This window comes from Bombina bombina, chromosome 5, assembly GCF_027579735.1.
Source record: "Bombina bombina isolate aBomBom1 chromosome 5, aBomBom1.pri, whole genome shotgun sequence".
NCBI lineage: Eukaryota > Metazoa > Chordata > Amphibia > Anura > Bombinatoridae > Bombina > Bombina bombina.
This window is the reverse complement of record NC_069503.1, coordinates 387,292,185-387,319,654: the sequence shown is the minus strand read 5'-3', so window position 1 is coordinate 387,319,654 and position 27,470 is coordinate 387,292,185. Positions and strand designations below refer to the sequence as shown.

The 27,470-nt window shown below is 38.3% G+C and overlaps 1 protein-coding gene across 1 annotated transcript in view; it reads right to left on the bottom strand.

Moving 5' to 3' along the window:
- The window catches only part of KAT2B (lysine acetyltransferase 2B), a 324,222-nt gene that overhangs the window by 165,946 nt on the left and 130,806 nt on the right, over nucleotides 1-27,470 (bottom strand). The window contains exon 5 of the mRNA XM_053714221.1: nucleotides 3,688-3,869. Within this exon, the coding sequence (XP_053570196.1) occupies nucleotides 3,688-3,869 (182 nt within the window). The remainder of the gene's footprint in view (nucleotides 1-3,687; nucleotides 3,870-27,470) is intronic.

The following is a 27,470-nucleotide window of genomic DNA, read 5'->3' as shown; positions in this document are numbered from 1 at the left end:
CTGAACCAAAAAAAAAAAGCTTAGATGTCTTTTTCAAATAAAGATAGCAAGAGAACAAAGAAAAATTGATAATAGGAGTAAACTAGAAAGTTGCTTAAAATGTAATGCTCTATCTGAATCAAAAAAAGAAAAAATGTGGGTTCAGTGTCCCTTTAAGGGTAAATTTAAAACTTTTTTTTTTTTAAAAAAAAGTTTTAATTTTGGAATTTCCATTTAAGAAATTACAGAAACCAGATATACCTTTGCATTTGACTGAAAACCTAAGCCTAGCGATTTTATATCTTTCTTTTTTTTTTTTTAAAGAATATATAAAAAAAAATAAAAATCACCTACTATTTGTAGAGGTTACATAAAAATCAATTATTTAAAAAAAATATATTTTTTATTTAAATCAGATTTTTTTTAATCTAAATAGTATTTATTGATTTTAGTTTTTAAATTATATGCCTTTCGAGGAAAAATCTATCTAAAAATAGTATTCTATTAAAATACATTATAATCCAAAGGTTAATCATCTTGAAATAAGGATTAGTTTTTAATAATGTAGCATGAGGATTTATATTCATGGCTGTAATGTTTAATTTTTTTGGTAAATTAATTCCAGTTAATTTATTTGTAATATCATGCTCCCCTAGAGGTTTCTTTTAGGTATTTTGTCTATCTAGAAAATAATATCACATATTCTTGGTTTTGTAGTTCTCAAAGCTGATGTAATATATTGTAGATTTTTTTGTGCTTAAAACAGTTCACATATTTCAAAGTAAAATATTTTCATTATTTCATAGTACCATAGACTAACTATTCTACTTTCAGAAATAAGCAAACCAAAGTTGTTTTTGTTTTTTTATACAGAGCAGTAAGTTAGTCAGTCATGTTTGAACCTGGGGTCTCATTTCTTAACAAGCAGGGAAACAAAGTTCTCAGACATAGAACTTGTTCACTTAACATTTGGGCTTCTGAGGCAACCTTTGCTGACCATGTTTGATTTTGTCCAAGCACTTGCTGTGGCCTTTCCCTCTGCCTGCCAATTACACCTGCTCCACAAAGGCTACAAAGCTGCATACACAGCTTGATACATAGAGGTACTGAACTTTTGTTTAATGGGCAATTACAATGGTTTACAATGTTTTTATATTATATATAAACTGATTTTACACAGAACATAATGATGGAATAATTAAGTAATTTTTAGCCAGTCACCAGCCAGCTAAGGTAATACGTATTTAGCTTTCACTGAGAACTTTCTTAGTTTTTTTAGTATTGTAACAATGTTTGTTAATTAAAATAAAAAGAGATTGTAGTCCAGAATAAGGAAGAGGAAAATAATTTGAACAAAGTCAAAATAGCTGGGCGGTCTCATTAGTGGTTTAAAAATCAAGAAAGGGGATTGATATTTATGCATTTTTCCATAAATGTTATTTACAGTGGAAAAAGGTCAATTGTTGACAATGTGGTCGATATGAGAATGATGTAAATTTAGAGTTTGTGTAATTTTTAAACAGTATTTTAAATTTCATCTTAAAGTAAGAGGTAGCCTAACAGCTATTTACCTCCCTAAACTTTAAACAAATTTAAATTTAGGGTTTAAAGGGATAGTCTACTTGGAAAATGTGTATTGTTTAATCCCTGTATTACCTATTCACCAGTTATGCATAACCTGCACTGTTATATTAATATACTTTCTACCTCTAACTAAGCCTCTGCAGACTGCCCCCTTATCAGAGTGCTGTTTACAAACTTGCATTTTAGCCAATTAGTGCTGGCTCATGCATAATTCCAAAGGACTGAGCACAATGTTATCTAAATGGCACACATAACTAGCATTATCTGGCTGTTAAAAGCTAATAAAACGCACTAAGATAAGAGGCGGCCTGCAGGGGCTTAGAAACATTTAGAGATTTAGAGGTTTACAGGTTATAAAGTATATTAATATAACAATGTTGGTTGTGCTAAGCTGGGGAATAGGTAGTAAAGGCATTATCTATCTTTTTAAACAATAAAGAAAATCAGGTAGACTGTCTCTTTAAAACCACTGAAACAGCTGACAGAATGATAACCATTTTCTCCATAGCACAAACACACACACACATATATATATATATATACACAGCTTACATAAACATACACCAATTTCACATACACAACCACACATCTGTCACTTTATGAAATCAAATCTCTGTGCAGGCTGAATGCGGATTAGACTGACATTCTGGGATAAAGAACCTATCAAATAATAAAAGTTTCTGAAAGTCCCAATGTGTCAGGATACAAAATAAAACTACAACACTCAATCTTAAAGCAAACTGCAAAGATCTTTATTATGAATAATACAAAAACCAGAAGAAAGGTGATGTTTTGCTAATTAGTATAATATAATAGCTTGGAAACAACAAGGTTTTAGTTTTGTTTAAACACAATGACTTTATAGTGTGCTATAAGATTAAGAAGTGTAATTTTCCTTCTATTGGCAGTGAGAGGTCACAAAAACATCCTTAACCTATGGGAATTACTCTACCTGGCCACCAGGAGGAGGCAAAGTCACCTCAAACAAGTCTATAAATATCCCTTTTACTTCCCCTACCCCACAGTAGTTTTTTGCCTTGTATCATGGAGGTAGGTAGAGAGAGGTGCTCTGTAAAGAACAATGAAGTTTATCATGGAATGGCTTGTCTAAAGCTGGGGATAATCTTGTAAATCTCTATAGAGTATTGGTTTATATAATACTATCAATAGGTTACAAGCTGGGTGGTGTGGCAGTAAGTAGAGACACATATATAGTTTGGTTAGGATCATTAGAATCCTCTTTATATTATTTGTAATGTTTATACCTCTTAACAGAATGAGATTATCTGATATGATAATTACATGCGATTAGATCTCAGCCCTTATTAGAAGACTAGGAAGCTCCAGTTCCTCTAGACAGTGACCAAAACAGTAGCTAGATCCTTAAATCAGTAATATAAGGGGTAAATTAAGAGGGAAAGGTAAGTACCAGGGTGCAGCCAAAGCAAAACATTAAAAAAAAAAAAAAAAAAGATATAAAGAACACAAGGATGGAAAAGGAGACATAAAGTGAAAATTGTTATGGTTAACAAGCACAACCTCTGATACGTTGCTTTTCATCCTTTTTTGTTACCACTTCTACATTTTAAAGTCTATATCCACACCTGATTTGCATGCATTGCATTACTATCAGTTTTACCATGTTTTGGCAACCATGTATATTGCAAGTAGGTCACGTCAAAGCTCAATGTCCTTGGGAGTATTTATTGGATTAGAGGGCTTTATAAGTATAATGAAACTATGCAGTTTGGTAGATTTTACAGTAAATGATGCATATACCACCGTTATTTTATTTTTTTGCACAACCACACTCAAAAATAGAGTAAATATATGCACATGATTAAACACACAAATATATGTCAAAAACACAAAGGAAATATTTTATTTATGCTAACATAATAATGTTTATTAAACTTTGATTTATCATTTACACACTTAATTTTTTATATACATTGAGGGTAGCAGAAAAAAAAATACAATTTTCTGCCAACCAAAGCAGAAATAGAATTGCAATATTCATGGAATACATTATTAACATGTGTATTTAAAATTCAGTTGAACCAACAAGCAAAGTATTTAATAATAATGACAAAAGTACATATCTGGTTCCAAACTACACGCTACCTTGTGTAGTTCACTTTATATTCAGCAATATCGTCATTTGGTGATCTCAGTCTTCGTTGGGAAGGCGTTTCCAGGTGCCAGTAGTTGATACGATTCAGAAACATTTTAGCCAACTCCAAAATGGTTTGTCTTTCTTTTGATGGTAAGTGGCTAAATTTATATTGTACAAAATTATTTACACCCTGATGGGAAATAAGACATAAAAAGATTTAATAATCCAGAAATAAATACATGTAAAACATAACGAGTAGAGACAGTTTTGGATTCCCTTTATTTTTACCTATATTACTTATAAAAAAATTAAATAAAATCTAACCTCTTCTATATATTTCTAGCAAGAAAAGGAACAGAAGATTAATAAAATCATTGAAAATGACAGTTATGTAATGTCTACTGGCAAATAACTTTTTTCTTTATTTCAAATGCATTCAGAATATTCAAAAAAGTTATTATTTTACCTTAAATATACATTCTTTTATACATTTTAAATATATATATATTTTTTTCAGTCACTATCTCCTGTCCCCTCCTATTTCTCATAATAAAAAAAAAAAACATTTAATATGCAAACTTTTTACTTTTGAAAATTTATTTTTTTCCATAATACATTTTAATTGATCTGTAACTGTTTGATAGATCTCTGAGGTGTTAATGATTTAGCAGTGGCAGAGTTGTGAATCAGATTTTTCTTTTTTTTTAAAAAATGCATGTATGGCACTTGGAATGTCAAATTAAACTAGTCAACCACAAACATTACGGAAGTTGAAAAATTAATTGGGTTAAGTTACAAATAAATAGGACAATTTAATTCTACACAGCTTTTTTTTTTTGTTGAACTATATTTTCTAAAGTGCAGGACAACCTTATGCTCCACAACCTTTAATAGTAGATACAATAGGTAAATAAAACTATATTTGGTACTATATAATCACCTGAGCATATGGGATTATTGCCAATGTACCTAAGGAGCAGTATCAAGAAAATAAACAAACGTGAACCTAAGGATGAGGGACTTTGGTTATGAGCTATGGAGTTTTGTTCAGGCCTCCAATTCTATAAATATTCACAATCTAGCAATGACCCTGCCTGTATAGAATTTATAATTATTTTTTTGTAACTTCTATATATTATCATAAGCAAAACAGCAATTAAATTGATGGTAAATCAGAGCATTTTAGAAATGTTAGGATTTACAATCACTAAAAATAAACTGTAGTTTCAGTCATCCGTTACTAAAAAAAAAAAGGGTGCTAAACTCACCCTTTCTGTGCCGCGGCAGCTTGCTAAAGTCAGTGGCTCCAGCTGCCCACGGCACTACATCTCTTCTTCAATGAGGTAAAGTTTCCACCTCTAAACCAATAGATGTGCGTGTCATCTGACATTCTATCACAGCTATTGGTTTAGAGGTGGAAATTTCACCTCACTGGTAAAGAGTGCTGCGCCGTGTGCATCCGAAGGCGCTGAGTTTAGCAATCTACTGTGGCGCAGATAGGGTGAGTTTAGCACCCGTTTTTTTTAGTAACTGATGACTGAAACTACAGTTTATTTTTAGTGATGGTAAATCCTAACTTTTTTTAAACGCTTCGGTTTACCATCACTTTAAGCACAAAACTGCAAGATATCTGTAAACAAAGTAAATGTTTTAAAAAAAATGCAATTATTTTTTAAATTTTAGCAAAACTTGCAATATTTGTAGTCCAGGGGTTCTCTGATACTGTGCCAGTTGGGAGAGATAAAAATAAGCTACCACAATTGTGTATAATGTTGTAGTCAGAAGTCTGCAGTACACTCTTTTCGGGGAGTGTCAAAAGATCATTTTCAGAGGCTCAATTAAAGGGCAAACTTAATTATGAAAGTTATTGCATTTTTACTATCCATAACTAAACTTTTAAGGGAAATTAAAATTTAAAGTTAATATGATAGACAACAAATATACTTAGGATTACTAACCAACTAGTTCTTGACCAGATCCCCAGTTATTTTTCTATTGAGGCCCTTAAGACAAGGCAAAGACGACAGGAATTTTGGCTCCTATACTGCTTATATTTGGGGTTCTACTATAATAAAAAGTCTTACAGAAGGGTTCTATAAAAAAACATCTTAATCTATCAGGGATCTCCCAAATCATTATTATTATTATAATATTTTAAAATAATACATTACTTACAAGATCATTGTCCTTTTGGTAGTTATACACACATTGAATGATCAATCCAAAAACCTGATCTTTACTGGTCAATCAATGCATGTTACATATCTCTTTCTTGTATAATCAAATTATAATTCTTCCAATTTATAAACCCAACAATTTTGAAGTCCCTGTCATTTACTTGTAGTTGTCAGTCAATCAACTAATATTTAACTTAATAAAACAGAATAAATCCCTTAATCATTCATTATACAGACAACTTAATCCCTTGTATTCCTTACTAGATCCTTAATGATTCTGAAATTTGAAATGGATGCACTTTAATCTCTTTTGACTTTATTTTTCAGCATATGGGATTGTGTGGTTTGTGTAGAGTTGTAACATTTCAGGAAATTTTAAAGCCATGGAAAAAATAGAAGTTTTTGGAAAAAAAAATAAAAAGCAGTGCGAAGTACTCTTCCAAATTGAATTAAATTGAAATAAAAGTACATCTTTTTCAGTAAATAATAAACTAAACTAGCATTTTAAAACTTTGTTTTTTTTTTTACAAATGGAACTATTTAATGGTACCTCTTTTGCCAGTACATGAGAACAGGCAACCCCCCCCCCCCCCCACCCAAAGAATGAAAAACCGGGGGAAAAACATTGACATAACAAAACTAAGAACATTATTTTGTCTTCCTACTGATTCATACTGTAGAACCAAACAGAGAGGAGGCACTAATTTCCATTAGACACTCCAGAAACATAAAGAATATCAGTTTGCCAAAGTGCTTTAGGTGTGTTTAGGAGGTCCCCCTTAGTCCTGTTCCCTTAAAAGGCCTATTTCATGAGAAGACACTAATAAAATGATTGGGAATACCCCCCTTGCTATCAAGCTGACAACCAGGGCTTCATCTCTCAGTAAGGGCCTGATGATAAAAGATTCTCCTGCTTGGAGAGAAATTGTAGTGCAGACTTTGCAGGGGCTTAACTCACTGAATGTTTAAAGAAAAAGGGTAGAACCCTCCAGCACTGTGAGATATCTCTCATTTCTGTGTGTGATGAGAAACAAGCCAAGTGCAATATAGTACTGCATGATATGAGAATTTTGTTACACTTACACTTTGTGCTGTTGTATTTTAGGAAATTAGGATCATACTTTGTATATTTCTGGTTATCTTTTACAACTTACATAGCACTTTGTATTTTCTCTATTGTAAAATCAAACAGAGCTTTAGAACGTGGGAGGGACAGGGGAATTCCCTGGGCTGAAGAGGGGACATCCCAAGGTATGCATCAAGCTCTCTCAAAATTCTTGTGAAATTCTGTAAGCATTTTAAACAAAATGGTCTTACTGAATTATCTTGCCATATGTACTGTATGTAGGTGAAGTTTGCTTAAAATTCACAATACGCTTATTAAACTGTCAGAAAAGTAATATATACAAAATTATAGGCAAAAGCAAGTTAGACTGTAGTGAATCTATTTCAGTCTAACTTGTATTTGCTGCAAAACGAGACATTATATCAGGCCCAGGTATTCTTCTGTTAACCTCTTTCTCCGCTATAAAAATCTGTATCCCAGAGAGCCTTATTACTTTCTATGGAAGGCATCTCTTATTTCTCTGGGACTTTGTGAAGTATCCTCTATGGTTTATCTCCAAACTTTGCTTATAGGGCCAATGGAAAATAATGAAGTTCTCTGGGAAACTGAAGCTGTCAGTTTTTCAGTTTTATTGTAAATAGAAGAAATACAGTGCCAGATTACAAGTGGAATGCTAATGAACACTCCTGCTCGAGCTTTAACTGTGCTAGAAGTTAGCTTTTTGCGCTCTCGTCGGTTTGCGCTTGTATTATTAGTTAAAAGTAAACTGTTTTTGCTTGCGTGCTAACCCAAAAAGCCAAACTTACAATATCGCGTGTGCATTCACGTATTCCTTCATAGAAGTCAATGAAGAAAAAAAAAGTGGAAAAAGACCTAACACCCTATTCGCACACTGACCCGAATTCTCATGCGCTCTAACCCTACATGAAAACATGAATAATTCACATTCTACTGTTCTTCACATACAAGAATATGTTCTATTTATTCATATATTTTTCTACATACTGTATATCTAATATTTTTTGGTACAATATATATATATATATATATACACATCCACACACATTATATATATATATATATATATATATACATACACACATACATACACACACACATAGATGATTATAGGGCTGCAACAAACTATTATTTTCATAATCGATTAATCAGCCGATAATTTTTTCGATTAAATCAACTAATCTGATAAAAATAAATAAATAAATAAATATTTTATTCCTATATTTAAAGTAAAATCCATATACTGAATGTTATAAATATAAACTAAAGACAAAAACTTTACAACTTTACATTAACACAACTATTGGTCCAATTTTTAAAGCAGCAGAACAAATTTTTATAGTTAAGCAAAATAAAACCACAAAAAGTTTGAAAAGAGGTAGAACTAGAAAGAGTTAGACTATCACTGTTTATAACATTCTGTTATTCACTCTTTCAGAAACTTTGCATTGAAATGCAAAATTGTCAACATGTCCACATGCTCCGGGCTGAGGCTGGCTCTCTTTTTTGCAAGCTATTTTGCCTGCAGCAGAGAGGAAGCGCTCAGATGGTGTTGAGGTGCCTGAGATGCATAAGTAGGGTTTTTGCCAATTTCACCAAGGTGGGATATTTATCTTTTTAGCTCTCCACCAATGCAAGGGGCCTCTTAACAAAGTAAGCCTGGACTTCATTCTGACATAAAGGGCTAAAAGACGATACATCAGTAACAGGATACAGCTTTACACATTTTTTTTTTTTTATAAGGAATTTTATTTGGTTTTAAAATCTAAGTTATACTTGGGGACACGCAGGACCCCTGTTCAAACAGACACAAACAAAAGGTTCGGACACGTAGGTCCGGTTACAGTTGCCATCAAGACATTCATACATCATAAGTAAATTGCAAGGATTTGTGGTGAAAATAATTCACCTAGGTTGAACCCTGATGTAAGCTCTAGATATGAGGGGGTGGGAGGTGAGGCATATACATTAAATTTAGTGTTTCAAAAAGCAAAGTTAGTACAAGTTGCTTTAAAATATATTAATGAAGTTGATTGCATAGATTGAGGAGTAGGTTCTGCAAAAATAATAGTCGACAAAGGGAGTAAGTGATTGTTTTAAAGAGGCAAAACTATTAGGTAATGTCAGGGCTAGTTGTAGGAGATGACTGCTTAGGAACTATATAGAGCAATTCTATAGCTGATGGATAACCATAAGGTATCTTATGTGGGAGAGGTGACCAGAGGCTCTTAGATCAGGGGTTTGTGTACTTCAGGAGGAGAAGAATGTACATGTCAAACTCTCAATATACCAGTAATTGAACCTAGCACACGCGCTGCACCTAGCACACATAGCACACGCAGCACCTAGCACATGCAAAACCTAGCACATACAGTACCTAGCACAAACAGTACCTAGCACAAACAGAACCTAGCACAAACAGAACCTAGCACAACCTAGCACAAACAATACATAGCACATATAGTACCTAGCACATACAATACCTAGTACACATGGTACCTGACACACATAGTACCTAGCACACACAGTACCTAGCGCATACAATACCTAGTACACATGGTACCTGACACACATAGTACCTAGCACATGCAATACCTAGCAGAAACAGTACCTAGCGCACACAGTACCTAGCACACACAGTACCTAGCACAAACAGTACCTAGCACAAACAATACCTAGTACACATGGTACCTGACACACATAGTACCTAGCACATGCAATACCTAGCACAAACAGTACCTAGCACATACAATACCTAACACACATAGTACCTAGCGCACACATAGTACCTAGCGCACACAGTACCTAGCACACACAGTACCTAGCAAACGCAGTACCTAGCACACGCAATACCTAGCACACATAGTACCTAGCACATACAATACCTAGCACACATAGTACCTAGCACCTACAGTACCTAGCACATACAGTACCTAGCACATACAGTACCTAGCACCTACAGTACCTAGCACCTACAGTACCTAGCACATACAGTACCTAGCACACATAGTACCTAGCACAAACGGTGCCTAGCACATACAATACCTAGCACACATAGTACCTAGCACACGCAATACCTAGCACATACACTATCTAGCACACGCAGTACCTAGCACAAACTGTACCTGGCCCCCACTGAACCTAACACAAACAGTGCCTAGCACCCACTGAACCCAGCACACAAAGTACCAATAGTATAATCCATAATTTTTTGCACATTTTGTTGCTGTTAGTTTCCCATCTATACTTGGCTTTGTTTTAAATTCGTTTGGGAGACTGCCATTCTCCACGTCCTCTGGTACCAGGAAATCTTTTCCAGATCATTACCATTGGGCGAAGACAAAATAAACACTGAATGTAAGGTGTGCTCTAGCAGCCTCATAACAAAGACTTATTCCATGGTGTGGGTATTAAAACTTTTCCCACAGCGAAATATCAGGAACAAACATAAATCAACTTAAATTGAAAGCAGCAACTATAGGGGTGGGCTGCACAATTCAGTATCTGTAGGTAGTAGAATTAAAAACATATCTCCTTTAAATACAAGAAGGGGTGAGCTTGGCTGTACGGGGTAGCACACTTTTGCTTGATAGTGATGTTATGTGCACTAGTGTCCACAGTTGGAGCAGTTTTAGGGACAACACAAGACAGGCCGAAGAATATGTTTCAGCAGAGTTCATCGTAGAGTATGATAACTTGTACCCTTTGGCTGCTGTGGTACTTGGAGTTGGTAGCTGATATGTCCAATCTTGAGATATCTGACATTTAAACTGTGCTCTGTCAGTAGGGATGAGGGCTTGCATTCCAGGTAGGAAAGAGACAGACAAGTGAGAAGCTACTCCACGTGGTAATATGGAGAGAGTGTGCAGTATAGGTGCCGTGCCTCAAGCAGCGTTTATCTAGTGCAGGAACTGTGTCTCCGTGTGTGCTGGTTAGGATTACCCTATTCCTGAGATGGGTCTCTCTGCCGAGGATGATTCGATCGGACCTTCACACCAAGTAATGGTCACCAAATGGCCTAGGCGTGCTCAGCTGACGTTGCTTTGTGCCGGCAGATGGAGAGAGCGACTCCCTCAAAACAGACAGACTCTGTGGCTCACCCGGGAGACAATACCTGCGTTTCGGTCAATCAGTGTAAAGGCGCTTCTAGCTTGCATGCGGCCCTGTAGGCTCATTGTGAGGTCCCAAAATAGTTCTGCCCTAGGCCGGATGTGGCCTTGTGGTATCAGCGGCTTATTTACGGAGCAACAGTAGTCTGTTAGGCTAAACACTGCTTAGACGGCCCGATGCTGGCACACAAGGTGGGGATAATTGGTGGGTGGAAAAAAAAAACTGGGAGAATTGTGCAGGTTTAAGGGGGTAGTCAGGTAACTTTGTAAGGCTACGCCTGGAGCTCTTTTGTAGTGCAACCGGTCTCCTCTATTAATCATGTGCACATATTTTCTTTTTGTTACCGGGATCTAATGCGCTCCGTTTTCCTGTCCCTCAATGGCGTCTCCTCTCTGCTCGTTTACGGGTCTTTTTTCAGCCTTCCGCATGGATGATTATTTCAGGGCTAGGCACCGTTCACTCTGGCATCCATGTACTGTCTTCAGGTGTGGTTAACATTTTGCTATATGCTGTATATTATTTATTTAAACATGCTGGCTTACGGAGCTGTGGAATTATGCTGCCATCTTAGCAGCGGCCGGCTCCGCCCCCAGCTTTACACATTTATCTAAAGAGTACATATAATCAGCAATCGCAAGCAATCCACTAAAAACTGTGTAAAAAGATAATAGTGACATCAATTCATATAACAAATGCCATCAATCTAGGGCTAGGTGTAAATAACAAGCTCAGCACTATATCATGCAAAGCATAGTCCCAAATCACCTGATTTAATATAAACAATCCAAATTACGACTCCTATTTTATTTCTGGGTTGCACATAAGACAGGAGTAGTTGTAAACTTAAAAAGAAACTTATAGTGTCCTGAAAAAGTGAAAACTAAAATGTTTGTAAACATCCTTTTGGCTAAGGGCATAACCATAAAACACAATACAATGTGTAGGAGCTCATTGGAGTAAAGCAGCTGGTGCTGTGCATAGACCAACTAATTGCAAACCAACTAAATGATTATGAGATTTGTTGACAACTATTTTCATAATCGATTATTATCGATTATGCCGATTAGTTGTTGCAACTCTACATGATTATATAGGTATAGATATGTACATATATATAGTAATTCAGATATATTTATATAAGTAAATATATGATACACACAGCAGAGCTATACGAGATGCTATGTTGAAAGTAGGGGATTGCAGCACTCAGAAAAACTTCTCTTAATCTAATACGTAGAGGAAAAGCTGAAACATTGTATCCAAACAGAGGCTCACACACAGATGGTCCAATTAATAAGTAACTCATTTATTAATGCAGGTAATCCTGAACCTAAACATGCCACTGCAGTGGAAGACCTAAAATAATCACATGACTCATGATAATAGGGTACAATATAACGACATTCTCAATGTTGCATAAATAAATAACCAAAAATTGAAAGTAACATGGGAAATTTAAAGTGAAACAAAACGTCCCAAAGTAACAAAAGTTCCACAGATCTTATCTGTAATGATGTAGATATTTTCTTTCATGCAATTGCAACATACGAGCTCATGTATAAACGGTACCGTTATTGGTGAAACAGCTGACAGGTTCGAGGTGAGAGCGTCCTCCTATGTCAGCTAACGTAAACCATGAGTACTTGATAGTAATAACAGGCTTATTCCAAAGACGGCAATAAAGGAAAAGGGAAAGCACATACAACCTCTTCCAGGTGAGGATAGATGTCAGGCAGCAAAGACCGGGTATCTTTAGGCACAAACATGAAGCGTAGAGTAAAGTGAGCCGGGACTTTGCATCCGGCTTTTGTCTCACCCAATTTTCTCGTCTGGTTCCTTAACACCGTAACTGTGCAAGTTGAACTTCGAGATTCACTCCTGGATAGACCAACTTTCATTCGCCTCTGCCACACTTCCTTCCGGAAACTTGAGTGTTATCAATCAACACCATACCAGGTACTTCTTACTGCTGCTTGATTTTCAAATGACTGTGTCGATGCACGTTTCGCCCCACAATGCTTTGCGTCAGGGCCTCGTCAGGACTGTCAGTCAAAGGTGATACATTCTTTCCTTTAAATCTGTTGCCAATGTTGCGGGAGTGGTTAAAGCGTATACAGGCTATCCAATGGGAATAGCCATCATGCTTCACTGTTATCTAGATTCCTATGCATATATTGTTTGAAACAAATCATTACTATTTACATTATTTAAACAAAAATAAAGGATTAAATGAATTCGTACAATAAATGGGTTTAACACTCACAATAGGACCAAAAGTGCTGAACCTACATTAGACTAATTTTGCAAACCCCGAATTTATTTACTTTATATAACAAGTTGCAGGATGTTTACAAATATTATTTTTGGATGCGCATTCTTATCTTCATGTGTAAATTTAGCCTTTTAGGGAATGACAGAAATGAAACAAAAGGATCATCTTAAAAGAAAAGCTTTAAAGATGTTGTGTGTGCTGTTTAGGACTACCTAGGTTAATTGGTCATTTATTTATTTCTTTAACCCAGGAAAGACCTAAATTCAATTCTTTCATTTAGGCCAAGTGGGGACACGGTTTTTAACACATATGTCCATCTAGCTTCTTTATTTAGAAGACATTTACTATGGTCTCCTCCTCTGCCACCTGTAAGTCCCTGATCAATCCCAACAAATTTTAAAGAGACAGTGCTGCTGTTGTGTGCATCCGTAAAATGTCTAGCAACACTCGTATCTCTTTCATAGAGTATGTCATCTCTATGCTCCTGTACCCTGTCCTTAAACATATGTTTTGTTTTCCCAACATAGAACAGGGGACAGGAGCATTGTAAGAGATATACCACTCCTACTGTGTTGCAATTGGAGAAACATCTTATTTCAAAGTTTTTGCCTGTATTTGCTGAGAATGATTTACACTTCAGCATGTAAGAGCAATACACACAATGTCCGCAGGGAAAACTACCTTTAACTTGTTGGTATTTATTCAACCAGTTAGTTGCAGGATCTGACCTCACAAATCTACTTTTAACTAACTTATCTTTTAAGTTAGGAGATTTCTTCGCGGTCAGAAGGGGTCTTTTACCCACTTTTCCAGCAATTCTTTCATCAAATGACAGCAAGTGCCAGTTACGAGACAAAATGTCTCTTAAATTTTGCCATTGGCAATTAAATGTAGTGATAAACCTTATATTGCTATCTGCTGTAGCTTGAGCTTTTTTAGAGTATAGAAGATCATTTCTATTTAGTTTCCTAACTTTGTTAAGGGTAAATTTGATTAATTTGTTTGAATAACCCCTTTCAATAAATTTTTCACACATAATTTGAGAATGATGTTCAAATTTTGTCTTTGAAGAACAATTTCTCTTCAGTCTGAGCAATTGGCTAAAGGGAATGCCTCTTTTAAGAGGTTCAGGGTGGCTACTGGAAGCTTCTAATAAACTATTTGTTGCCGTATCTTTTCGATGGTTTTCAGTAGTTCTCTTATTACCTTCTTTTTTAATGCAGATATCTAAGAAAGGTAATTCTTTCTCACTGCATGCGTGTGTCAGCAGAATGTTCCAATCATTCTTATTTAATGAGTCGATAAAGTCATACAGACAGTTCAGGGGGCCATCCCAAAACATAAGGATGTCGTCCACATACCTAATCCAAAGGGACACATGGGAGCTGAACACCTCACCAAACTTTTCAAAGATGTCCAGCTCCCATGCCTCCAAATGTAGACACGCATATGTGGGTGCACATACGGCTCCCATCGCCGTCCCCCTGACCTGTCTGTAAATCGAGCCATCAAATTCAAACACATTGTTCTCAAGGATAAACCTTAAAAGATTTATAACAAAATTAGTGTGATTGTTACTTTCTGAGCCTCTAGAAATCTCCTAACTTAAAAGATAAGTTAGTTAAAAGTAGATTTGTGAGGTCAGATCCTGCAACTAACTGGTTGAATAAATACCAACAAGTTAAAGGTAGTTTTCCCTGCGGACATTGTGTGTATTGCTCTTACATGCTGAAGTGTAAATCATTCTCAGCAAATACAGGCAAAAACTTTGAAATAAGATGTTTCTCCAATTGCAACACAGTAGGAGTGGTATATCTCTTACAATGCTCCTGTCCCCTGTTCTATGTTGGGAAAACAAAACGTATGTTTAAGGACAGGGTACAGGAGCATAGAGATGACATACTCTATGAAAGAGATACGAGTGTTGCTAGACATTTTAAGGATGCACACAACAGCAGCACTGTCTCTTTAAAATGTGTTGGGATTGATCAGGGACTTACAGGTGGCAGAGGAGGAGACCATAATAAATGTCCTCTAAATAAAGAAGCTAGATGGACATATGTGTTAAAAACAGTGTCCCCACTTGGCCTAAATGAAAGAATTGAATTTAGGTCTTTCCAGGGTTAAAGAAAGAAAGAAATGACTAATTAACCTAGGTAGTCCTAAACAGCCCACACAACATCTTTAAAGCTTTTCTTTTAAGATGATCCTTTTGTTTCATTTCTGTCATTCCCTAAAAGGCTAAATTTACACATGAAGATAAGAATGCGCATCCAAAAATAATATTTGTAAACATCCTGCAACTTGTTATATAAAGTAAATAAATTAGGGGTTTGCAAAATTAGTCTAATGTAGGTTCAGCACTTTTGGTCCTATTGATAGTGTTAAACCCATTTATTGTACGAATTCATTTAATCCTTTATTTTTGTTTAAATAATGTAAATAGTAATGATTTGTTTCAAACAATATATGCATAGGAATCTAGGTAACAGTGATGCCTGATGGCTATTCCCATTGGATAGCGTGTATAAGCTTTAACCACTCCCGCAACATTGACAACAGATTTAAAGGAAAGAATGTATCACCTTTGACTGACAGTCCTGAAGAGGCCCTGACGCAAAGCATTGTGGGGCGAAACGGGCGTCGACACAGTCATTTGAAAATCAAGCAGCAGTAAGAAGTACCTGGTATGGTGTTGATTGATAACACTCAAGTTTCCGGAAGGAAGTGTGGCAGAGGCGAATGAAAGTTGGTCTACCCAGGAGTGAATCTCGAAGTCCAACTTGCACAGTTACAGTGTTAAGGAACTAGACGAGAAAATTGGCTGAGACGAAAGACGGATGCAAAGTTCCAGCTCACTTTACTCTACGCTTCATGTTTGTGCCTAAAGATACCCGGTCTTTGCTGCCTGACATCTATCCTCACCTGGAAGAGGTTGTATGTGCTTTCCCTTTTCCTTTATTGTTGTCTTTGGAATAAGCCTGTTATTACTATCAAGTAGTCATGGTTTACGTTAGCTGACATAGGAGGACGCTCTCACTTCGAACCTGTCAGCTGTTTCACTAATAACGGTACCGTTTATACATGAGCTCGTATGTTGCAATTGCATGAAAGAAAATATTTACATCATTACAGATAAGATCTGTGGAACTTTTGTTACTTTGGGACGTTTTGTTTCACTTTAAAATTTCCCATGTTTCTTTCAATTTTTGGTTATTTATTTATGCAACATTGAGAATGTCGTTATATTGTACCCTATTATCATGAGTCATGTGATTATTTTAGGTCTTCCACTGCAGTGGCATGTTTAGGTTCAGGATTACCTGCATTAATAAATGAGTTACTTATTAATTGGACCATCTGTGTGTGAGCCTCTGTTTGGATACAATGTTTCAGCTTTTCCTCTACGTATTAGATTAAGAGAAGTTTTTCTGAGTGCTGCAATCCCCTACTTTCAACATAGCATCTCGTATAGCTCTGCTGTGTGTATCATATATTTACTCATATAAATATATCTGAATTACTATAAATATTTTTGGGGTCTGCACCAGGACCTGGTCTAGCTAGCGCTATCCAAGTTTTTTTTATTGTTTCAGGCAGTTTACCTGTAAGTGATAATCAAGGCGCCTGACTACTATATTTCCCTCCCTAATTTTTTATTAACTCATATATATATATATATATATATATATATATATATATATATATATTAAACAGTATCTCACAAACGTCTTTTCATGTGACAACACTGAAGAAATGACACTTTGCTACAATGTAAATTAGTGAGTGTACAGCCTGTATAACAGTGTAAATTTGCTCTCCCCTCAAAATAACTCAACACACAGCCATTAATGTCTAAACCTTTGGCAACAAAAGTGAGTACACCCCTAAGTGGAAATGTCCAAATTGTGCCCAAAGTGTCAATATTTTGTGTGGCCACCATTATTTTCTAGTACTTCCTTAACCCTCTTGGGCATGGAGTTCACCAGAGCTTCACAGGTTGCCACTGGAGTCCTCTTCCACTCCTCCATGACGACATTATAGAGCTGGTAGATGTTAGAGACCTTGCGCTCCCCCACCTTTCGTTTGAGGATGCCCCACAGATGGTCAATAGGGTCTAGAGACATGCTTGCCAAGGCAGTGTTCACCTTGGAGGTGTGTTTGGGGTCGTTATGTTGGAATACTGCCCTGCGGCCCAGTCTCCGAAGGGAGGGGTTCATGCTCTGCTTCAGTATGTCACAGTACATGTTGGCATTCATGGTTCCCTCAATGAACTGTAGCTCCCCAGTGCAGGCAGCACTCATGCAGGCCCAGACCATCACAATCCCACCACCATGCTTGACTGTAGGCAAGACACACTTGTCTTTGTACTCCTCACCTGGTTGTCGCCACACATGCTTGACACCATCTGAACCAAATACGTTTATCTTGGTCTAATTGGACCACAGGACATGGTTCCAGTAGTCCATGTCCTTAGTCTGCTTGTCTTCAGCAAACTGTTTGCAGGCTTTCTTGTGCATCATCTTTAGAAGAGGCTTCCTTCTGGGATGACAGCCATGCAGACCAATTTGATGCAGTGTGCGGCGTATGGTCTGAGCACTGACAAGCTGACCCCCACCCCTTCAACTGCAGCAATGCTGGCAGCACTTATACATCTATTTCCCAAAGACAACCTCTGGATATGACGATGAGCATGTGCACTCAACTTCTTTGGTAGACCATGGCGAGACCTGTTCTGAGTGGAACCTGTCCTGTAAAACCGCTGTATGGTCTTGCCCACCGTGCTGCAGCTCAATTTCAGGATCTTGGCAATCTTCTTATAGCCTAGGCCATCTTTATGTAGAGCAACAATTCTTTTTTCAGATCCTCAGAGAGTTCTTTGCCATGAGGTGCCATGTTGAACTTCCAGTGACGAGTATGAGAGTGTGTGATAGCGATAACACCAAATTTAACACACCTGCTCCCCATTCACACCTGAGACCTTGTAACACCAACGAGTCACATAACACCGGGGAGGGAAAATGGCTAATTGGGCCCAATTTGGACATTTCCACTTAGGGCTGTACTTACTTTTGTTGCCAAAGGTTTAGACATTAATGGCGGTGTATCGAGTTATTTTGAGGGGACAGCAAATTTACACTGTTATACAGGCTGTACATTCACTACTTTACATTGTAGCAATGTGTCATTTCTTCAGTGTTGTCACATGAAAAGATATAATAAAATGTTTACAAAAATTTGAGGGGTGCCCAGAGACAGAACTTTTTTTTACTTTTTGCGATGAGATTTTTTTTGTGAAAAATTTTCTGCAGGTCATTTTTAAATGAAATAAAATTGTAAATTTGTCAGTTAAACTAAAGCACCAGATCAATTGCAATGTGTTGGTTAACTGGAGAATAAAACAATATTTAAAGTTTTATAATCTAGTGCAGTAGTTGCATTGCAAATTAGCTGCAGACAAAAAAGTAATTGTAAAATGTCTCGAATTAATTTGTTTCCTTTTCTCTTAGTCTAACATAGAAATGTAGTAATAAAAAGGTGCATTGCTCATACAAACATCTTATATTCAGAGAAAAATGGCTTTGCAGACTGTGAAAAGCTAGGGAACAAGCTTGCAAAAACCTCAGAGCCAGACAACAATCAATGCACTGCTGCTTTGCAGCACTACTGCATATTTGACTGTTGTCTTCAAACAGCACTTTGCTCTGGATACACTGTGTTAAGGAAAACATATACAGTGCAGCCAGAGAACAGCTATGTTTTAAAAAGAACAGCCTAATGTGGAGCAGCGCTGAAAAGTTAAAGTGCTAACAGTTCCTGTTCTGTCTGCAGACATGCTGCATTTTCTGCGATGACATCTCAGATCACTCTATGTTCTGCCTTGGGGGAGGGGTGTACTCACTTTTGTGAGATACTGTGTGTATATATATATATATATATATATATATATATATATATATATGTGCGTGTGTGTGTGTGTGTGTGTGTGTATGTATGTATATATATATATATATATATATATATATATATATATATATATATGTATATGTGTGTGTGTGTGTGTGTGTTTTAATATCTATTTAGAAATACTTAGAACATATTCCTCTATGTGCAAGACATTGGAATGTGAAATATGTACAGTAAATACACTTTATTAAAAACAGAATTTATGTTTACCTGATAAATTACTTTCTCCAACGGTGTGTCCGGTCCACGGCGTCATCCTTACTTGTGGGATATTCTCTTCCCCAACAGGAAATGGCAAAGAGCCCAGCAAAGCTGGTCACATGATCCCTCCTAGGCTCCGCCTTCCCCAGTCATTCGACCGACGTAAAGGAGGAATATTTGCATAGGAGAAACCATATGATACCGTGGTGACTGTAGTTAAAGAAAATAAATTATCAGACCTGATTAAAAAACCAGGGCGGGCCGTGGACCGGACACACCGTTGGAGAAAGTAATTTATCAGGTAAACATAAATTCTGTTTTCTCCAACATAGGTGTGTCCGGTCCACGGCGTCATCCTTACTTGTGGGAACCAATACCAAAGCTTTAGGACACGGATGAAGGGAGGGAGCAAATCAGGTCACCTAGATGGAAGGCACCACGGCTTGCAAAACCTTTCTCCCAAAAATAGCCTCAGAAGAAGCAAAAGTATCAAATTTGTAAAATTTAGTAAAAGTGTGCAGTGAAGACCAAGTCGCTGCCTTACATATCTGATCAACAGAAGCCTCGTTCTTGAAGGCCCATGTGGAAGCCACAGCCCTAGTGGAATGAGCTGTGATTCTTTCAGGAGGCTGCCGTCCGGCAGTCTCATAAGCCAATCTGATGATGCTTTTAATCCAAAAAGAGAGAGAGGTAGAAGTTGCTTTTTGACCTCTCCTTTTACCAGAATAAACAACAAACAAGGAAGATGTTTGTCTAAAATCCTTTGTAGCATCTAAATAGAATTTTAGAGCGCGAACAACATCCAAATTGTGCAACAAACGTTCCTTCTTTGAAACTGGATTCGGACACAAAGAAGGCACGACTATCTCCTGGTTAATGTTTTTGTTAGAAACAACTTTCGGAAAAAAAACAGGTTTAGTACGTAAAACCACCTTATCTGCATGGAACACCAGATAAGGAGGAGAACACTGCAGAGCAGATAATTCTGAAACTCTTCTAGCAGAAGAAATTGCAACCAAAAACAAAACTTTCCAAGATAATAACTTAATATCAACGGAATGTAAGGGTTCAAACGGAACCCCCTGAAGAACTGAAAGAACTAAATTGAGACTCCAAGGAGGAGTCAAAGGTCTGTAAACAGGCTTGATTCTAACCAGAGCCTGAACAAAGGCTTGAACATCTGGCACAGCTGCCAGCTTTTTGTGAAGTAACACAGACAAGGCAGAAATCTGTCCCTTCAAGGAACTTGCAGATAATCCTTTCTCCAATCCTTCTTGAAGAAAGGATAGAATCTTAGGAATTTTTACCTTGTCCCAAGGGAATCCTTTAGATTCACACCAACAGATATATTTTTTCCATATCTTGTGGTAAATTTTTCTAGTTACAGGCTTTCTGGCCTGAACAAGAGTATCAATAACAGAATCTGAGAACCCTCGCTTTGATAAGATCAAGCGTTCAATCTCCAAGCAGTCAGTTGGAGTGAGACCAGATTCGGATGTTCGAACGGACCTTGAACAAGAAGGTCTCGTCTCAAAGGTAGCTTCCATGGTGGAGCCGATGACATATTCACCAGGTCTGCATACCAAGTCCTGCGTGGCCACGCAGGAGCTATCAAGATCACCGATGCCCTCTCCTGATTGATCCTGGCTACCAGCCTGGGGATGAGAGGAAACGGCGGGAATACATAAGCTAGTTTGAAGGTCCAAGGTGCTACTAGTGCATCTACTAGAGTCGCCTTGGGATCCCTGGATCTGGACCCGTAGCAAGGAACCTTGAAGTTCTGACGAGAGGCCATCAGATCCATGTCTGGAATGCCCCACAGTTGAGTAATTTGGGCAAAGATTTCCGGATGGAGTTCCCACTCCCCCGGATGTAAGGTCTGATTGAAACCGTATGAACTTGGCCTTTGCTAGCTGAGGCCAAGCCTTGAGAGCATTGAGTATCGCTCTCAGTTCCAGAATGTTTATCGGTAGAAGAGATTCTTCCCGAGACCAAAGACCCTGAGCTTTCAGGGGTCCCCAGACCGCGCCCCAGCCCATCAGACTGGCGTCGGTCGTGACAATGACCCACTCTGGTCTGCGGAAGCTCATCCCTTGTGACAGGTTGTCCAGGGACAGCCACCAACGGAGTGAATCTCTGGTCCTCTGATTTACTTGTATCGTCGGAGACAAGTCTGTATAGTCCCCATTCCACTGACTGAGCATGCACAGTTGTAATGGTCTTAGATGAATGCGCGCAAAAGGAACTATGTCCATTGCCGCTACCATCAAACCTATCACTTCCATGCACTGCGCTATGGAAGGAAGAGGAACGGAATGAAGTATTTGACAAGAGTTTAGAAGTTTTGTTTTTCTGGCCTCTGTCAGAAAAATCCTCATTTCTAAGGAGTCTATTATTGTTCCCAAGAAGGGAACCCTTGTTGACGGAGATAGAGAACTCTTTTCTACGTTCACTTTCCATCCGTGAGATCTGAGAAAGGCCAGGACAATGTCCGTGTGAGCCTTTGCTTGAGGAAGGGACGACGCTTGAATCAGAATGTCGTCCAAGTAAGGTACTACTGCAATGCCCCTTGGTCTTAGCACCGCTAGAAGGGACCCTAGTACCTTTGTGAAAATCCTTGGAGCAGTGGCTAATCCGAACGGAAGTGCCACGAACTGGTAATGCTTGTCCAGGAATGCGAACCTTAGGAACCGATGATGTTCCTTGTGGATAGGAATATGTAGATACGCATCCTTTAAATCCACCGTGGTCATGAATTGACCTTCCTGGATGGAAGGAAGAATTGTTCGAATGGTTTCCATTTTGAACGATGGAACCTTGAGAAACTTGTTTTAGGATCTTGAGATTGGTCTGAACGTTCCCTCTCTTTTGGGAACTACGAACAGATTGGAGTAGAACCCCATCCCTTGTTCTCCTAATGGAACAGGATGAATCACTCCCATTTTTAACAGGTCTTCTACACAAAGTAAGAATGCCTGTTTTTTTATGTGGTCTGAAGACAATTGAGACCTGTGGAACCTCCCCCTTGGGGGAAGCCCCTTGAATTCCAGAAGATAACCTTGGGAGACTATTTCTAGCGCCCAAGGATCCAGAACATCTCTTGCCCAAGCCTGAGCGAAGAGAGAGAGTCTGCCCCCCCACCAGATCCGGTCCCGGATCGGGGGCCAACATCTCATGCTGTCTTGGTAGCAGTGGCAGGTTTCTTGGCCTGCTTTCCCTTGTTCCAGCCTTGCATTGGTCTCCAGGCTGGCTTGGCTTGAGAAGTATTACCCTCTTGCTTAGAGGACGTAGCACTTGGGGCTGGTCCGTTTCTACGAAAGGGACGAAAATTAGGTTTATTTTTGGCCTTGAAAGACCTATCCTGAGGAAGGGCGTGGCCCTTGCCCCCAGTGATATCAGAGATAATCTCTTTCAAGTCAGGGCCAAACAGCGTTTTCCCCTTGAAAGGAATGTTAAGCAATTTGTTCTTGGAAGACGCATCCGCTGACCAAGATTTTAACCAAAGCGCTCTGCGCGCCACAATAGCAAACCCAGAATTTTTCGCCGCTAACCTAGCCAATTGCAAAGTGGCGTCTAGGGTGAAAGAATTAGCCAATTTTAGAGCACGGATTCTGTCCATAATCTCCTCATAAGAAGGAGAATTACTAGTGATCGCCTTTTCTAGCTCATCGAACCAGAAACACGCGGCTGTAGTGACAGGGACAATGCATGAAATTGGTTGTAGAAGGTAACCTTGCTGAACAAACATCTTTTTAAGCAAACCTTCTAATTTTTTATCCATAGGATCTTTGAAAGCACAACTATCTTCTATGGGTATAGTGGTGCGTTTGTTTAGAGTAGAAACCGCCCCCTCGACCTTGGGGACTGTCTGCCATAAGTCCTTTCTGGGGTCGACCATAGGAAACAATTTTTTAAATATGGGGGGAGGGACGAAAGGTATACCGGGCCTTTCCCATTCTTTATTTACAATGTCCGCCACCCGCTTGGGTATAGGAAAAGCTTCGGGGGGCCCCGGGACCTCTAGGAACTTGTCCATTTTACATAGTTTCTCTGGGATGACCAAATTCTCACAATCATCCAGAGTGGATAACACCTCCTTAAGCAGAGCGCGGAGATGTTCCAACTTAAATTTAAATGTAATCACATCAGGTTCAGCTTGTTGAGAAATTTTCCCTGAATCTGAAATTTCTCCCTCAGACAAAACCTCCCTGGCCCCCTCAGACTGGTGTAGGGGCCCTTCAGAAACAATATCATCAGCGTCCTCATGCTCTTCAGTATTTTCTAAAACAGAGCAGTCGCGCTTTCGCTGATAAGTGGGCATTTTGGCTAAAATGTTTTTGATAGAATTATCCATTACAGCCGTTAATTGTTGCATAGTAAGGAGTATTGGCGCGCTAGATGTACTAGGGGCCTCCTGTGTGGGCAAGACTGGTGTAGACGAAGGAGGGGATGATGCAGTACCATGCTTACTCCCCTCACTTGAGGAATCATCTTGGGCATCATTTTCTCTAAATTTTGTGTCACATAAATCACATCTATTTAAATGAGAAGGAACCTTGGCTTCCCCACATTCAGAACACAGTCTATCTGGCAGTTCAGACATGTTAAACAGGCATAAACTTGATAACAAAGTACAAAAAACGTTTTAAAATAAAACCGTTACTGTCACTTTAAATTTTAAACTGAACACACTTTATTACTGCAATTGCGAAAAAGTATGAAGGAATTGTTCAAAATTCACCAAAATTTCACCACAGTGTCTTAAAGCCTTAAAAGTATTGCACACCAAATTTGGAAGCTTTAACCCTTAAAATAACGGAACCGGAGCCGTTTTTATATTTAACCCCTTTACAGTCCCTGGTATCTGCTTTGCTGAGACCCAACCAAGCCCAAAGGGGAATACGATACCAAATGACGCCTTCAGAAAGTCTTTTCTATGTATCAGAGCTCCTCACACATGCATCTGCATGTCATGCTTCTCAAAAACAAGTGCGCAATACAGGCGCGAAAATGAGACTCTGCCTATGATTAGGGAAAGCCCCTAGAGAATAAGGTGTCCAATACAGTGCCTGCCGGTTATTTTACAAAATTCCCAAGATTAAAATAATTCCTCAAGGCTATGGAGTATAAAATATGTTTATATATAAATCGATTTAGCCCAGAAAATGTCTACAGTCTTAAAAAGCCCTTGTGAAGCCCTTATTTACTGTCTGTAATAAAAATGGCTTACCGGATCCCATAGGGAAAATGACAGCTTCCAGCATTACATCGTCTTGTTAGAATGTGTCATACCTCAAGCAGCAAAAGTCTGCTCACTGTTCCCCCAACTGAAGTTAATTCCTCTCAACAGTCCTGTGTGGAACAGCCATCGATTTTAGTAACGGTTGCTAAAATCATTTTCCTCTTACAAACAGAAATCTTCATCTCTTTTCTGTTTCAGAGTAAATAGTACATACCAGCACTATTTTAAAATAACAAACTCTTGATTGAATAATAAAAACTACAGTTAAACACTAAAAAACTCTAAGCCATCTCCGTGGAGATGTTGCCTGTACAACGGCAAAGAGAATGACTGGGGAAGGCGGAGCCTAGGAGGGATCATGTGACCAGCTTTGCTGGGCTCTTTGCCATTTCCTGTTGGGGAAGAGAATATCCCACAAGTAAGGATGACGCCGTGGACCGGACACACCTATGTTGGAGAAAATGAATATTGCATAAATATGATTTTACATGTCATCTACTTAACTGCAAAGGGCTCCAATACATTTACATATATGTCTATAGATGTGTACATATTTATTTCTGTGTCTATATGTGTATGTATGTCTGTAAATACATATATACACATTTACATAATACATATGTATACATATATACACATATATACTTATACATACATGTCCATCTTAATGTATGTTTTTCAATGTTAAAGCCCTTTGCCTGCCGTTTTTGTTCTTACACCTGATACCTCATATCTTTGAGCTCACAACTTTTTTGTACAATAATTTGTGAATATTTTTATTAGATAGTGTTATTATGAGTGTAACTATACTTTGTAATGTACACATACTTTTTATTGAAGTTTTCAAATACAACCACAATGAAGGAAATGGGCTACAGAAATCGTACAATTTAGCTTTCCAAAGTCAAAAAGGTACAAACAAGAATATAATTTTTATGTTTACCCTTAAAAATATAGTGCATGTATTATAAACAATTAAAGTAGACGGTATTCAAAGTTCATCTATTCAGTCTGGTGTGGATTTTACTAGAACTATTGTAGGAGAATAAGCTCTTCGCGTTTGTCACTACACCTAGTGTATGTTCTTCTTTCAAGTCAAGCAGTGCTATATTGCAGTGGCCTTGTCTCTCCTTCACATGCAAAAATGCAGGGAATCCCCCTTGGAAAAGTATAGCAAAAGCTGCGTTTTTAAAATTTCGTTAGGGGCCTCAAAGTGCTGGAGGAACAATTTACATTATGACATCTGAGTGGAGAGGTTTACATTATCAGGCCCTAAGAGGGAACTATAGTTCTCTTGTAGCGAGTTTTCTCATAGGGAAGCATTGCTAATACTTGAGCTTGATGAACTTTCCCTGATTTTCAGGTGTCACCCGATCTATAAATGTTTATTTTTTTGGAGACAGTTGTTTGCAACACTTGCTTACTTGAAGCTGTTGGTGGAGAAGCCTTTAGTAATGATGCAGCTGAGCAGAAAGAGTGTTTCTGGAATGGGGACATTTGAGGGAAAAGCTACTTGCATTTTCATTGCTATGGCCCTCCTCATTTCATTTTAGTGTCTTTAGGTCAACTATGGCGTGCAAGGATGTGTTTTATGATCCTGGTAGCATTTGAAAAACATAAATTATGCTTACCTGATAATTTTCTTTTCTTCTGATGGGAAGAGTCCACAGCTGCATTCAATACTTTTGGGAATACAGAACCTGGCCACCAGGAGGAGGCAAAGACACCCCAGCCAAAGGCTTAAATACCTCCCCCACTATCCTCATCCCCCAGTCATTCTGCCAAGGGAACAAGGAACAGTAGACAAAATATCAGGGTGAAAAAAGGTGCCAGAAGAACAAAAATAACCACCGCTTCAAAGATAAAAACACGGGAGGGAGCTGTGGACTCTTCCCTTCAGAAGAAAAGAAAATTATCAGGTAAGCATAATTTATGTTTTTCTTCTTAAACGGGAGTCCACAGTTGCATTCATTACTTTTGGGAAAACAATACCCAAGCTAGAGGACACTGAACGGGTGGGTACAAAAGGCGGCCCCTTCGAAAAGCACCACAGCCTGAATTACCCAACACCTTATAAAAATATAGACAACAGAGGAGAAAACCAGAAGCCCAGGTAACTGCACATTAGTTACGTCGCCAGCAAAGCCGAACTAGAGACCACTCAGTCCCAGAGTCCGTCGAGCACAAACAGCCTCCGTGGAGTCAGCTTCGCAGGTCACGACTCCCATGAAGGTACCCAGCCATAAGACGAGGTCCGCTATCTGTCCCCAAAAAAGGAGAACTGGTTCCCAGGTCTAAAATCTAAAAGATCATTCCACACGGCACAACAACAGAGAACAACCAAGGTTGTCTTACGATAGTAGCGCTCAGGGAGACGAACTCCCTAGAAACACAAGGACCAAATAAAAAAAAAAGAGATCCATACACAGGGAAACATGTCCCAAAAAGGACTCGAGGGACACCCTCATATCCCTGATCCAGTCACATACCCTAAGGTACTCCAGAAAAACAAGAGTTCACCGATGCCTCGTATCAGATCGAAACCTGCAGGCTAGGCATTGTGCACGGGTACAAAAACCCCTACACTGCTGTCTTCCCCAAAAAAGGAACACTTCCCAAGGGAAGAGGGCACTCAGACCTCCAACATCTATATATCAGAATCCAACATTTAGCAGGAGCCCCAACAGGGTACAAACCCTCAGCCTCCCGCTGCAGGAACGGTGGAACCAGTCACTACA